At 51.7% G+C, this 15646-nt stretch overlaps 1 protein-coding gene across 1 annotated transcript in view; it reads left to right on the top strand.

Moving 5' to 3' along the window:
* The first annotated feature begins 256 nt into the window (after nt 1-256).
* Nucleotides 257-15646, top strand: part of SIM2 (SIM bHLH transcription factor 2) — a 47026-nt gene continuing 31636 nt past the window's right edge. The window contains 4 exon segments of the mRNA XM_007470493.1: nt 257-431; nt 8783-8865; nt 11908-12001; nt 13928-13976. Of these exon segments, the coding sequence (XP_007470555.1) occupies nt 257-431; nt 8783-8865; nt 11908-12001; nt 13928-13976 (401 nt within the window).

Below are 15646 nucleotides of genomic sequence, written 5' to 3'. Positions count from 1 at the left end.
CCGCGGGACAGTCCGGCCCGGAGGAGGCTGCGCCCGGAGCGCGGGGCGGCGCCCCCGGGTTGCGCCGAGCTCCCGGCCCACGGCTGCAGAAAGGCGTCTTGGTGCCCCTGGTCGGCCCCACGCACCTGCCCGCGGCCGGCGCCCCACGCTCACCTGGTCTGCGGGGCCCCCTTCCCCATCGCCGCCGCTGCAGCCAGAGCGGAGCTCCGCGGGCCTGGAGCACGGCCGGGTCTAATATGCCCGGAGCCGAGGCGCGATGAAGGAGAAGTCGAAGAATGCGGCCAAGACCAGGAGGGAGAAGGAAAATGGCGAGTTTTACGAGCTGGCCAAGCTGCTGCCGCTGCCATCGGCCATCACCTCGCAGCTGGACAAGGCGTCCATCATCCGACTCACCACGAGCTACCTGAAGATGCGCGCTGTCTTTCCCGAAGGTGAGGCCGCAGGTGGGCGGCCGGGAGCGCTAGGGGCCCAAGCGGGGAGCCAGAGCTGGCCCGGAGGGGCTGCCTGAGCCTTCTGGCTGGTGCCAAAACGTCTTGGGGAGGTCGCTCCGGGAACTTCGGCTCCTCCTGGAGAGAGGGGCCAGGGCCCTGGTGCCAGAGACACCAGGCCATCTTCTGGCCCAGGGCTGGGGGGTAGGGAGCGCGAACCAGGGATCGTTCCATGAGCGTACTAGTCCAATCTGGTCTTTCTTCTTTCCTTCCTTCCTTTCTTCTTTTCTTTAACTCCCCCTTTTATTTTTTTCCTTCCCACTTTCTTTCCGTGGAGGGGAAGCACAGTGCCCCCGGGCCAGAGGCGAAGGGTGCTTGCTGGTCCCTGGGAGAGAGTGGAGTACACCAGGAGGCCCAGGCCCTGCAGGCCCCAGCTCCCAGCAGAGCACTTGCAGGGACTTGGGCCTCAGACTCAGGCCTCTCAGGTGGTCTCTTCTCTGCTCGCCGTTCTTGGGGCTGGGGCTCTGGAGGTGCGGGTGGGAGAGACTCACCTCAAACAGGTGAGCCGAGATGGGGCAGGAGAGAAAGGGAGGCGGTTAATTCGGAAATGGCAGGCGGGCCTGAGCATTGTCTTCTTTTCTAGATTGGATTATAAGCCCGGAGGGGCAGGTGCTATGGTGGGCAAGGGTCGCCAGGGCACACGGGCCCAGCAGGCTCTCAGTGGTCAGAAGTGGTGGCGCACTGGGTGGGCATTCCCTGCCAGCACACGGCCCGTGGGTGACAGTAGCTGCCAGGCGGGCACCTCTGAGCAGCAGGGCTGGAGGAGGCCTGATCACCACAGCATCCCTTTTGGTGTCCCGGTGGTTCTGAACCGACCACCTTCCAATGTCTCTGTCCCCAGCCATGTTGGCCGCAGCCTGGCGGAAGGGATTAGGGTGCTTGTCTGAGACGCTCTGCTCCAGCACCCGATGGGTATCCCCCAACCTGAAGGCCGAGGAGCCACTGCAGCTGTGGCAGCCTCTGGAGCATCAGAAGCCGGTGCACGACTAGGGAGACAACTTTAGCCACAGGGCACGGGGAGGGTCGCTCCAGAGCCGCGACAGGTGTCTGTCCAGCGCAGGGCGCCTCCATTAAGGCAGCTCCAGGCCAGGCAATCGACCTAAAGTCAGTAAACTCGACCTCTTTACGGTGGGCGCCCCTAAGCCTGTTATTTGTAATCGTCTCTGGGTCATAAACTGCCCTTTACACCACCTCCCGGCTGGAGCTCCTAGGGCCTGGCCCCCAGCATGACCTCCAGCTCGGCAGCGTGCTGGCTGGGGAGCTGAGCGCCACTGGACAGGGAGCTGAGGGGGCCAGAAGCGGTGGCCTGTCCTCGCCAGAGCCTTCCAGCTGCGCTGTGCGGCCAGGCGGCCACTTTCCTCCCTGGAGCAGGAACCTGTGACCTGGCTGCCACAGCCCAGAGCTCTTGGAAGGGAAAGTTATTTTCCTTTCCAAGCCCGATCAACCGAGGGGGCCCCCCTCCCCGCTCCTGCCCATCCCGCTGGGAGCCGCGGCCCAGTGGACGCTATTTGTCGGCCCTCCAGCGACGTAGAGATGATTCCTCCCCTGCTGAAGTTTTCAGTGAAAATTAAGGAGAACTGGGTTTTATAAGAGCCGAGTCTCCTTCCAACCCTGGGAGGAGGGATGGTAACTGGTTTGCTCGGGCGAACCGTTTCTTAATCCACATGCTGCAAAGCAGGTGTGGAGCCCAGACAGGCCATAAGTCTTCTCTCCTGTCCCCTTCCCACCCCACTGGAAATACAAATTACAAAGACATGATCAGAAGATTAACTGATCTCAAGTAAGCCAGAAATTGAGGCCTGGAGAAAGGGGCTAATTGCTAGCCACTTGTTGTTTTGGGCTTTCCAGGAAAGCGGCTAAAAACTGGAAAGTGGTGTGTATATGCTCCTGCAAACATTAAACTGGGTCTGTAGGTTCCAGCGCTGCGAAACGAGGCTGCAGGCCTTGGGATCCCGAATTGCTTGGCCCTGAGCAGGTTGCAGGGGTGCGCTGGCTGTGGTCTGGCCCCTGAGCACCAGGCCCCTGTGCTTTGTTCCTAGTGGTCTAGTTGAGGGGCGGCCTGGGGGTGACCATCGAGACTGGAACTCCAGGAGGGGTCGGGGAGAGCTATGTGGCCCCTAGAGTTTTGGAAATAGTCCTGAACCTAAGGGGTCCCGATTCCTCCAAAATGGGGAGCAGGCGGTGATCTAGACCGCAGCGCCTCCTGCAGCGCTGAAGCTGGGAGCAGGGGCGCTCGCCTGCACGGTGGGCCAGCAGCCTCCGGACGCCTCCCTGCGCTCGGAGGCCTGGGGCCTGCAGACCTTCCCCCTCCAGTCAGTCTGCGACTGGAGAGAAGAGGAGCTGGGTGCCTGGGGCAGAGGAAAAGAAGCGTTTAGAAAGACCTCAATTAGCAAAATGACTCGTTCGCCCCTCCCGTGGCTCTGACGGACGAAGGGTGGGAGGGCGGAAGCAGCATCCGAAACTGATTTAACCTGTTCTCGGGAGACTGCGCCAGGGAGGCGGTGCGGGAGGCGGACGGGGCCCGGCGGAGCCGCGAGGGTCCGGACGCGGGCGTCAGGGAGGCTTTAGCGGCCAACCCGGTCCTGCGCCGCGGCGGGAACTCCTGGACCTGCTCCGGCTCTCGGCAGCGAACGGAAAGATACCGAGCGGACCCGATGTGCCCAGCGCGGCCTCGCTCTGTGATAGCCAAGCCGGATCCCTGGGTGAAGCAGAATCTAGAAGCCAAGTTAGGACTTTGGGAGTTAGAAAACGAAGAGCACAGTCCGAAGGAACCACAGGAATCGCCAGACTAACCCTCAGTATTTGAGGAAATTGAGGCCTGAGAGGGGCGGGCCTTTCCCAAGGTCCCCCGCGAGGGCAGGGCAGGCGGGAAGGCTGCTGTGTCGCCTGTGCTTCTGTGCGCAGGAGAGGCCGCTGGCCTCGGCTCCTTTCATCCCGAGACCCCCAGGCAGGAGGAGAGAAAGAGGAGCTCGGAGAAGCCCCAGGGCAGGGGCAGAGAGGCGACTGGAGCCAGGTGGACACTCCACGGAGAGGCCAGTCCGCAAGCTTGGGGGTGCTGGCAAGCTAGACAGCTGGTTCAAGGCTCGGGTCTGTCAAGCTGCCCCGCTGGGCCTCTGTCTCCTTTTCTGTAAAATGGGCCCATTAGCAACTCCATCGCAGCGCAGGGTTCCCGGGATCGGGTATGAGGAAGCAGGCGGGCGCAGGTGGAAATCTACCGTGTTCTTACTCCAGTCAGTCCTTTCTGTGAACTCACTGCCTTCCTTGGGCCAGATGCAACCTTAACGGTGGCGCACCCCACTCAGTGGACCTCCGGGACTCACTGCCTGGAGTTGGAAGATGAGCTGTTTTCTGGGTTCCCACCGTTTTCTCCCCTTTAACTTCGAACTGAGAAGTGGAACGTAGAAGGGCAGGGAAGAGGGCAGGAGAGCAAGGCTGGCTCTGGCAGTGGACTTGGAATTGAAAGCTTAGTGAGTTAATGTGGTTGGGAAGGCCTGCTACTCACAGGGCTCAGGGAAACGCTGGGGCCCAGGGTCCCCCTGCCCTCTTTGCAGCGTGGCCTTCACTTCTGGAGAGGGGACACTGTGGAAACACAGAAGCACCCGGGGTGGGAGAAGTCTGCTGCTCTCTGGCCATAGCTGCATGGTGACCACGCTGGGCAGGATGCAGGGCAAGTTCCCCCATCTGGTGATCCACGCTGGGCCCCAGGAGGTACGAGTCAGAGCTGCGGGAGCTCCCTGGCCAATCACCAGGGTTAGGCCTCTTCCTAGGAGCTGGGGTTCCTGTACCCAGCTGTGGGGCAGAGGGTGGCCTCCCCTCCGGGCACTTGTACCGAAAGGGCTCGAGGAGGGACTGGCTGCAGGTCCCAGCTCAGGAGTGGAACTGGAAGCTGAGGCCGATCGTGGGAAGAGAACAGAGCCCCTCTTCCCGCTTCCCACCAAGATCCCAGACAGGTGTGGGCGAGAGAGAGGCAGGGACTGCAACACTTCACCACAACTTTTTGCTCCAAAGAAGTGAACATGTCACACGCACATTAAATGGGGTTGGAGACCTGAATTATTCCAGTGGCTGGATTTGTCTGGGTTTACATTCAGGCACAGTCCTTCCCACTCAATGCGCGCGCACGCGCGCGCGCACACACACACACAGACACACAGACACACACACACATACACACACACACACACACACACCCCTGAGTGCCAAGGGGAGGTGCGGGGGTCGGGGCGGTCCTAGAAATTGTTGTCAGGAATGGAAACGCTTTGATATAGAGGGTTTGGTGAGGAGAAACTTGCCCTAACCCGACATGGAGTCACAGATCCGAGGCCTTTCCCTGCCGCAGCCCGAAATAATGTAGTTTGTTGTTTTTTTTTAAGTAGACTTATTTTTTAGAATAAAGTGGGTTTTTACAACCGTCTCCCCGTCTCTACTTGGAAGCCTGCCAGGCTGTGCTCCGGGTCCGGGAGGGAAAGTTCACAGAGGCGGAGCGGGAAGCTCGGCAGTGGCGATGGGAACTCCAGAGCTGCGGGGGCCCTGGAGGTGGGAGCGAGGATGTAGAGCGCGGGCGCCGCAGATTCAGCACCCGGAGGCCAGCGCCCAAGACGGGCTCGGGACGCTCCGGGGCGTGGACTGGAAGCCTGGCCGGCGCGGCGCTGGCCACGCGCGCCCCTGAGCGCGGGCTCGGCCGAGGCACCCTCCCATCCTGCAAGGTCTAAGCATCAGGCGACCGGGTCTCCGGGCGCTTGCGTCGTCCGTGGTCTGTGCATGTACAACACTGGCCCGTGGCCAGACAGGACGGGCTGGAATCTCCTCCCTTCCCCCACCCAGAGCCAAACCCTGTCGGGGCGTCTCTACCTACCACCCCCTTCACACCCCCTCTGGGCCGCTGTGCAGCTGTGGGTTTCTAAAAGTGTGCAAGGGCCGGGCTTTTCAGGGACCCGGTGACGGCGAACCATTCCAAAGCCAGAAGAGGACTGAATTGCCACCATTTTAGATATCCAAGGTTGCCCTCGGGGAAGTGTGAGAACCGCTGTCCATCCTGGAAGTTCTTATCCGAGTCTAGACCCTTCTCTGGGGCAGGACCCATTGGTCACTGGCCACAGTAAGTCCTGCTCACGGGTCCAGAGGAAGGAGCGAACCTAACTGCCTCCTTCAGGTCTCAACTCGTGTGTCCCCCTCACCTGAGAGGGTGACCCTATCTCACAGTGAGGGAACCCCTGCACAATGTCCCCTTTACTGGGAAATCAGATCGTTTGTGTGATTTGATGTTTATGGTCTGTGACCTGCACCTGGCTGAGGACCTGGTACAGCAGGCACCCAAGAGCTGTTTGTTGACTGACTGACTGAGCATCCAGAGAGGAGGGACCATATTTAGATAGCTTCTGTGGTGGGCAGGGCCTGACGGGGTTTAAACCAAACAGCCCGCTCGCTGAGTGTGGGTACAAGTGCAAGCACCCACGAACCCTTGGAGGCAGAGGGGAAAAGGGGACACTTGGCTCCCTTTCCCTCTGACCTAGTGGCTGAACCCCCTCCCCAGTGACCTGGCCAGCTGGATTCCCAGTAGCAGGGAGTGCCCATCTGATTCCCCTATTGACATATGTAGGGCAAGCAGGACCCCAAACCCTGGCTGGAAACTACAGGCCAGGTTTGGAACCTCCCCTGTCTTGCTTCCCTGCAGTCACTGGGATGGGGTGGGGTGGGGATTTCCCAGAATCAGGCCAAACAGACCACCAATGGCTGATAACCTTGGAGGAGCTTAGCATAGTCTCTTCTTACACTCCTGCCCTCATTTTTCTAATAAATAAAGCCCTTTGTGAGGTCCAGATAAGGGCCACAGGTCTAGTGCCTCACTTTTTCAGGAGTATATATGGCTTTATAGTAACAAGATAATTTTTTTGTTACAAACCTTCCCTTACTTAGTCTCTGCATTCAGCCCAAAGTAGATTTTTATGGGCTCAGGGAAAAAGTCTCGCCCATAGAAGTTTCTAATGGAAGAGCTGGCAGCACCATCACCCTGTGAGGTGGCGTGGGGGTAGGGATGCTTAAGGAGAGCCTCCCCACCATCTGCCCCCCCTCGTGCCAGGTCCAAATCCCCACTGGCAAAGCGGAGGCATCAAGAAATAATACGAAAAATTATAATGATGTAAGAGAACAGGCTTTGAATTATACAGAAAAATTGTCCGTGCAGCCAGTGCACTTTTTGCATGTGAGGCCAGAGCTTTCGACAAGGCTTTTGGGAGACCCAGGCAGGGGAGTTTGGTTTGGGGGTCATTCCCAAAGAAGGTGCAGATTTCCCCAGGTCACTCAGCCCTAGGCCCTGTCAGGAGCCAAGGCTGGAGGCGGTGCTGTCAACAGAAAGCCGGGCAAAGGTGGCTTGGCCCAAACCAGGGGACGGGCCCAGGACCAGGGTAAAGGACAGTTACAGGGGCGCCTTTGTCCCTTTTCGGACATCAGAATTCCTGGGCCCTTATTATGTTTTTTCTTCATTCAGGGCCCGGAGGCTTCTGAATTTTGGTTCTTTCCATTTCTGGTTAAATGGAGTCAACGCCACCACCAGTAGGCCGGCCTCTTGGGTGCTGGGGGGGAAGGACCTACCATGAGAGCCAGTAGCCCTATAATATGGTCACTGTGGTCATCCTTGGGAGTGAGAGTGGGGTGGGCAGTGATTTCCTGGGGTTAAAGAGACACCTCCGTTCACGTGCTGGAATCTGGGGGGTGCGGGGCTGCGATCATATTCGGGAGATTGGAATATGTGGAAATTAGCCATTTCCTTATGGGGAGACCAGGATAAACCTCTAATTCTAGAGCCCCCGAGGAGAATTAAAGGCCATCCTTTCCTTGGTTGCGTAATAGAATTGCCGAAAGAAGGGTCTCCAATGTCTCTGCGGGGGCCCTGGGGCTGGAGGTGCATTTTCCGCCTGCTAGGATCGAGGGTTCCAGAAGCCGCGATGCCCCGGGCGCCCCAAGGACAGTGGGGAGACCCAGGGTGCCTGCGCGACCCTCTCCGGAAACCCACTCGCTGCCGCCTGCTTGGAGGGGCTTTTCGGTCTTGGGAATGGGCCTCGGATTCGCTCTGGACCCTGGTCGCACACTCCCGGAGCAGCGGGCAGGGGGCCGGTCAGACCTGCAATTCTGGCGGGAGGGGAGACGGACGCGCCCTCGCGACCCACAGCTCACCCGCAGGGTCGCAGCCCTGGTGGGAGGCGCGCGAGGGGCCTAGAGCCTGGGGGGCGTTCTTCGCGGGGGATGGGGGTGGGCGTTGCTAGCACAGCGGTCCCTGGTCTTTGCGGCCTCGCGCCTGGGCCGCGGCGCTCGCTGGAGGGTTTCGGGCCAGGCCGCCAGCAGGACGCCTGGGAGCGGCTGGGGTTCTCCCAGCTGGCGTTTAGCGCCGCAATCTCACCCGGCTTTCCTGCTTCCTCCAGGGCGTGCAGGCGAAGGCTGGGATCTCCGGGGACACGGCCGCTGAGCCGAGGGTGCAGGAGAGAGATGTTCTCTCGAGCTGGGCTGCCTTGGCCCTGGTGCGCCTTCTGCAACACTGGTGGCCTTCGGGGAGGTGGTGGGGAGCAACGGAGGCCTTGAAGGGACAGTAAAGAAGCGGAGGGGCTGCGAGACCCCAATTATGTGCCAACAAACACCTCCCAGTTACCGTCTAGTATACATACGGTCTCCCCGCCTTCGGCCCGTACCCCGCCCGCCGCTGGCGGCTTAGGAGTTCGCCTTCTGGAAGCCCCCTGGTAACCCCTTCCCAGGCTGTAGCTCTTGGATTGGAAGAGGGTGGGCGCTCCTGGGGCCCCTGTGAGGGCTGGAGAGTCCGGGGCGGGGGAGGGGAGAGATTACAGGGGATTGAAAAAGTTTTGGTTTTTTGGTTTGTTTGTTTTGTCGTTTTAATGCCGGGAAAGCTGCCTCCAGGACGGCGAGGGCTTTACGTTCGGGCCTCCGTCTTTGGGAAAGTGCATGGCTGCCGGCGGCGCAGGGAAGGGAGAGAGGAATGACCCTTGGGGGAATATTTACTGGTCAAATCGATATCCCCGTTTGGCTATGAGGATGGCCGATTTCAAAGCAGATTAGATTACTTTGTGGCATTTCAAATAAAACGGCAATTTCGGAGCCGTGAGCACGCGGGCGACCCACGGGAGCTGTGGGCCTGGCCGGCTTGGACCCAAGGCCTCGGCGGAAATTTCTCCTCTGGCCTTTTCCTTTTTAATCGAAGGCAAAGGGGCGACGGCCGGCGGGGCACCGGGTGCCGAGGCCTCTGGCTGGGCGCTGCTGTTTACCGGTTTGCTTTATTCCCCGTCCAGGTTTAGGAGACGCGTGGGGACAGCCGAGCCGCGCAGGGCCCCTGGACAGCGTCGCCAAGGAGCTGGGATCGCACCTGCTGCAGGTAGTAGGACCGCCGCGGGGTGAAAAGCGCCGCCGCCACCAACGGCCCTGGCCCGCCCGGGTAGGGGGTCGACGGTGGACGACCCCATCGTCCCAGTCCCCAGGGTTCCCTCCTCAAGGAGCCCCGGGCGGATCCACAGGCTGCCCCCAGGCTGCAGAGGTCTCCCGAGGCAGCGATCGGACTTCGGGCCAATTCCCCCCAATTCCCCTCGGAGGGCCGGGACTGCGTGTGGATTCCGCTTAACCGGGGCAGCCTCAGGCCAGCCCCCCATCAACCCCACACCTGGCACCCTCTCCCCCGCCCCAGCCCCAGGACTCTCTAGCCCACGAGACCTAGGCCAAAGCGCGCCCCTGGGTGTGGTTAAGTCCTCTCCAACCTTACTTCCTTCGGCAAACTTTCATGGAGCTCTTGCTATGTGCCAGACGCTGTGCCAGGCACCGGAGCCAGAGAAGGAGTGATGCGGCTGCTCTGAGCCAGAGGGAGGCAGCCTAAAGCGTCTGACAATTGTGTGTGTCTGGAGAGGTTGCAATAGAGGAGAGACAGCATCAATAATTGAGTATTAGCAGTTGACATTTACTGAGAGTTTGCTACCGGCCAGAAGCTGTTCTAAATCTTACTATATCATCTCTCTTCACCAGCCACCTAGAGTGTGTTCTATTTTTAACTGCATTTTTTTCAGAGCAAGAAGTTGAGGCACAGAAAGGTTAAGCAACATGCCTGAGGTTCCACAGCAAGTGGTGGAGCCTTGTTCAACTCAAGTGGTCCAGCTCTTGAGTGGTCCGGCTCACAACATGGTGCGACCTCCGGGGCCACCTGGCTCACGGAGGAAGTCCTTGCTTGGTTTGTGTCAGCCGCTTAGCGTCCCAGCCCGGAGCCATTCAGTCCGCGGTTACTAAACCGCCCCGACCTCGGATTTCCTTCGCGGTGTCTGGGGCTCGGGTGGGGTAACCGTGCGCACGACCGGCCACTTCCAAGTCCACGGCTGGCGCTAGGTGGGCGCAGAAACGCCTCGTGGCTCGGACTCTTTCAAATGCCCTTTACAGAGCCTCATCAACGACCCGATTCATTCCCCCTCCCGTCATTTGTCTCTGCCACCGAAAAATGCCTACCGAGAGCTATTTTGCATTTCCTCCTTCTATTTTGTGTTTTCTTTATAAGGGGGGAAAAAAAAGTTGGCTACGGAACTCAGTGTCTTGGGTCAGCGAGTCAGCTCCGCGCTTCGCAAAAGCAGATCTTTTCAAAACTCTTTTGCCCCAAATGCCCTAGCGTGATTTATTTTTTTAAATGCATGCGCTGGGAAAGAGAAGATCCCGGGATGTATTTGAAACCCGAGGCTTTTACAACATAAAGCTAGTGGTGTGGGAGCCGGCCGGGAAATGGTGCTCTTGGAGCCCTTCCCGCACGCCCTTTGCTCTGCCCGCAAGCTCGGGTCCAGCTCCGTGTGCGGTATTTTAAGTGTTTGATGTTCCTACGTATTATAAGTGACACTAATATCAGAGACAACTAAGTGCCAGGGAGCGCCAGTGAAAACCTGGCGGCAAAGTCAACGCCCCCAAGTTTCTCCACTGTACATTTATTTAATTCCGGAATGTGTCTGTGGATGGGCGGCTTTGCAGTTAATATACTCGCAAGCGCATTAGGTCGTTTGCAGCTATGAAAGCATAACCAACATTTTCCATTAAGAGTATTATTTTTAAGCCACCGCTGGCAACCTTCAGAATTTAATTTTGATAACTTTTTCTCTTTTACTCATATGGCTGGCTGTCCGATACTATTTCATTAAATGTATCTCTTTAATGATTTTGGAGTTAAGCAAGAATGCAAAATGTGCCAAAACGTGGATAACTTCAGAAATTGCTGAATAGTTTATATCTTTGAAAAGGAGTTTAGTTGGGGAAATATTTTGTAGCTGAGTTAGAAACATGAAAGTCGGGCTTATAATCAAGTTGTTGATTTCAACCTCAGCACAGGGAAAGCTAATGATAGCTTAGTTGGCAAAGAAATTTTTGCAGCAAAACTGTATTTGAGACAGCAGAATGTAAGGATATCTTTCAGGTTTCATTTCTACATTCTTTTTAGGCCCCCCTCCAAAGAGGGGGCGGATTTAGAAAAACCAAAGGTAATCTGGTTTCAATTACATCCTGTAAAAATAGAATTTGTGGCCAGAAATTAATTTGGAATATTTTTTATGGGGGCAATGTTGTGGGTTGTATGGGTCTTTCACCAACTTTATTGCTTTCCTTTGGTTCTGGATCTAAAATATGAATGAGTAAATAAAATGCAGTTTCCTTTTTTCAAAAATAATTTAGTCTTTTTATCCTTGCCGCACATAAATATGATCATTACCCTTTATTTGACTTAATTACCTCTTATAATTTTACTTTATTTTTTTGAGGGCTAGCCAAGTTAGGCAAAATCAGAATATCATTTAGGTAGCTTTAATTTTTCAGAAATTGATACTTTTTCTCCTTGAATTTTGCAAAGGTTGTTTGATCTCTTGCAGATTCTAAATAATTAATTTTGTAGACATAGTCTGTTAAAAATAACCAGGTATTTTATTTTCTGGGGAGTGGTAGTGTTCGGAATTTATTATTCAAATGGTACTTAGGGATGACCAGAAAATTGTGGCAAATAAAGCATATGTTCTAGTGGTATAAACGGCTGCCAATTATGACATGAAATGGTCTATACAGTGGTAGATTTTCCCCTAAGTACCATAGAACTCCGGATTTGTGCTAAGTGCTAAAATAACCCCAACAATAAAGCTACTACGTTTAAACTGAGCATGATAGGAATTCTCAAATGTTTTGCATGATTTTTGTGATGTAGATGTAAGACTGTTTTTAAAGTCCTTTAAAAGCATTTGAGAGCCTGGCTGGGGAACTAAACCTATAGTCCTCTTGGCCCTGGGGCGCCGTTCCTGCATTTAACAATACACGTTGATTGAATACTTTATACATTTCTCCATCCCAGTGCCAGTACAATGATCAGATTTAACTCTAATGTCTATTATCTCTAACCCTGATGCTTTTTATTTTACAGACTTTGGATGGATTTGTTTTTGTGGTAGCATCTGACGGCAAAATCATGTATATTTCGGAAACAGCTTCTGTACATTTAGGCTTGTCCCAGGTGGGTATTGACTAATTTTATGTACAACCAAAATAATAAGTTAAGCGTTGGCAGATCTTGACAGCCTTACCCAACTTGGAAATGAGTCTGTCCTAGCGTCTACTTTTGTGCCTGAACGTAATCCAAAATTACAAAATCGTCTTTTTCGGCCGGCCCGCGGGGCTTTTCTTCTCCGTGTTATGTTTCACTTTTCTACTTTCTTTTTCCTTTGGGGCTCATGCCTCGTAACGTCTTTGCAACAGTCAGCCTTGTCCAATAGCCTGGACTCCGCTTATACAGTGGAGTTCTCTGCCGCTAACAAGAGCTTCACAAAGGGAAATTTTTCAGTCCACGCTTGATGGTCTGCACGTGGTATTGTGAGTTGCTATGAAAGAGAGGCAAGCTGATGTAGAACATGGATTTTATGCAGAATGTGCTTTGGGGAGAGAGAAAAGGGGCGGTAGATTTATGAGTGTTCACATGGAATTCAGGGTAATTTTTCCTGAGTTTTTCCAGTTCAGTGGTCGTTTCAGTAAAGCATTTTATATGCTTGTGATAGAAACTCATAAAACTCAGTTTACTACTGTTTTGCACAGCAAGGTCCTGGTTTCTTTAGAACATTTAAATATTACCTATTTTTCTGAAACTGTCTTCTTAAAGGGGTTCATTCCCTAGAGGAGAGAGGTGCACTGTTTTCCCTATCCTGTCAAGCCAAGGGTTTGGTAGGGGATTTGGCTACTTGTCTGGGCTGTGGCCAGTCTGGATGGTGGGAGAGTCTACTGATTGTTGCCATTCACATTTCTGATTTCACAAGCATGGATCATGATTCTAAGAGTCACAGTTTTATACATACAGGGGCTAAATGTTTCTTTACATTGTGAATTATCAGAGTGCTTTCTTTCATTACAACTGAAGACACACTAGAATTAATTAGATCCAGGAAATGGGCTCCCAGGAGGCACATGAATAATCTGTACTGCACCAGCCTCCTCCTGTAGTTAAGCCAAAATAAAACATGCCAATTAAAGTGGCTTGGGCTTTCTCCTTGAAAAACAAAATTACCAATTTGGAAACCTGCATCTGGTGTATTCCTCTTCTTTTTCTGCCAAGGTGTTTTCTAAACTTTCCATTTGTTTACAGCCTTCTTTTCCAATGGATGTATATCCTTATCCATGTCCAAGTGGGTTTCTGCGCCTGTGTGTTTTCTTCTGCAAAGTCTTCTAAAGCAAATCACATATTAAAATTGTTTGGCGTTTTCTGTTCTCTTCCTCTTCTCTTCTTTTATGATACCGGGTCTCCCAGATGAGATTTATTAAGGCTTGTCTCTTTCACCTATGTGACTCATGGGATTAGTGTACTTGTAGAATGGGAAATACTATTGGAAATATGAAATTTTCTCTTTTTATATTTTCCAAAATTATTATTCTCTGAATTTCCACCTCATTATTCTCTGAATATTTAAGACCCTTTAGTTAGACCCAGCCTGGTTTCTACTCCTGACTTGATTTGTGGCTGAGTGCCCTTGATCAGATTCCTTAACTTTTTAAATTGTAACTTATAAAACCTTTGATAAGTCTTATCGAAATGTCACAAACAAGACAAAACATTTCACATACTTTAAAAATGGCTGGTCAAAAAAGAAAATGACTGGTCAAACATACTTTAAAATTGATAGAGTCACCTTTACTGAACATTAAATTTAGATCTGAGCTCCCTAGTAGTCAAAGCAAAAAGGGAAATGCATTTTGTTGTATGGTTTTCATTGTCTGATATGGGCAGGCAATTGACCTCTCTGCACCATAACTTAAATAAGAAAATAATGCCCGCTCTACTACTCTTTTAGGATCATGGTGAGAAACATACCAAGGGCCCATGTGATTTATAAACTATAGGGAGCTCCACAAAACCAGGCATTGTAAGTTTCATTAGAATTGTATTTCAAATAACACAGAAGTCTCTTCAAATAGCATCCTTTGGTGGGCACATATTAGGGATAATTAGTCATGGGGAATGTTCTGGCACATCATAAGGCACTGTGCACATATCAGGACCTTCCAGTTCATTCTGTCAGGCTGCTCAGTCTGGCATTCTACATCTCTCTTTCGCTCTCTGTCATTTTTCTCTTTTCACCTGGGAAATAAAAATGATTGTTTTTGAACACAATAGTTAAGAATGACCAAAACATTGGATAGGTAACAAATATATCTCCTGTTCATGATAAACACCACGAAAGGAAATTTTTTTTCCTTTGGATTTTTGAATTTTATTTAATTTATTTTTTTATACAGCAGGTTCTTATTAGTTACCTACTTTATACATATTAGTGTATGCATGTCAATCCCAATCTCCCAATTCATCCCACCACCCCGCCACAGCTTTCCCCGCTTGGTGTCCATACGTTTGTTCTCTACATCTGTGTCTCACTTTCTGCCCTGCAAACCGGTTCATCTGTACCATTTTTCTAGGTTCCACATATATGCATTAATGTACGATATTTGTTTCTCTTTTTCTGACTTACTTCACTCTGTGTGACAGTCTCTAGATCCATCCACGTCTCTACAAATGACCAAGAAAGGAAATTTAAGCAGAATTGGAATTTAAATTATATTTCCTTTTGGTCCTAATGCAGACGTAAAACTCTGTATATCATAATTTTGAATTTTCCAAAAAAATTGTAAAGATGCCTTTTGTCTGTATGTTGCCAGGAGAAGTGTCAATTTAAAATAAGTCAAACTGCCTGTCCGTGTAGGACGGCTAATTTTTTCCTGATCTCCTGGCGGGACTATCTCACTATCAGTCTCCAGCTACAAAAACACTTTCACGCTGATGTCTGGGGAGTGTTTCATGGTGAACTGTTTAAATAAGCAACAACAAACTTTTCCCTCAAATCTGCCTCCTCTTCCCAATTAACTAGGCAGAATCACAATGTGTATTTTTTTCTGTCTTCTTAAATAGTAAAATAAGGTATTGAAAAGAATGTCAAATACCCAACTTCTGTTTAAAAAAATTTTTTGGCACCTTTTAGATTATTTTTACTAGTAGTAGTATAAGTCAGACACACATATCAAACATGAAAACTTTAATTAAAATAGGCTTCAAGATTTTTTTTAATCACTAGAGATAAAAGTGTTAATAAAATTTTACCCACTAGTCAGAGTAACCTTTTAAACAGGTTTTCTGATGAATAAGGGCAGTAATAGCTTATATTTACGTAACGCCCTTCTGTGTTCCAAGAACTTTCAATTATTCTCTATAACAATATCTCTAAGTAACGACATCTTTCACATTAATTCGGGGTTAAACTCTATGTTAGCAGCTCCTAGGGAACATAAGCTCCTAGGTTTGCCATAATTGTGTGATAATTCATAGCAAACTGGTGGTTTTTTTTTTTTAATCTGCACTCTCTAAATAACTTTCTGAACTATTTGAGAATATAAAAATGATTCTTTATGTGTTATAAGCCCATCCCAATTCAGGGCCTTTTATTGAACTTTTTTAAACGCATGTATTGGAATAAGAAGTCTTCATATGGCAGAGTTTATTAATTTATTTTTGCTTTTAAATTAGTAAATGCAGCAATCCTGGCTGTCAGACTTTGGTACCAAAAAATGACAGGGAGAACCACAAAATGCTAATTGTCCCCTCAGCCCATAGTGCCAGTTGGGGAAAG

This window comes from Lipotes vexillifer, unplaced genomic scaffold, assembly GCF_000442215.2.
Source record: "Lipotes vexillifer unplaced genomic scaffold, Lipotes_vexillifer_v1.1 scaffold402, whole genome shotgun sequence".
In the NCBI taxonomy this organism is placed as follows: Eukaryota; Metazoa; Chordata; class Mammalia; order Artiodactyla; family Lipotidae; genus Lipotes; species Lipotes vexillifer.
Note: the sequence above shows the minus strand (reverse complement) of the source record. Positions and strands in the feature narration are given on the sequence as shown.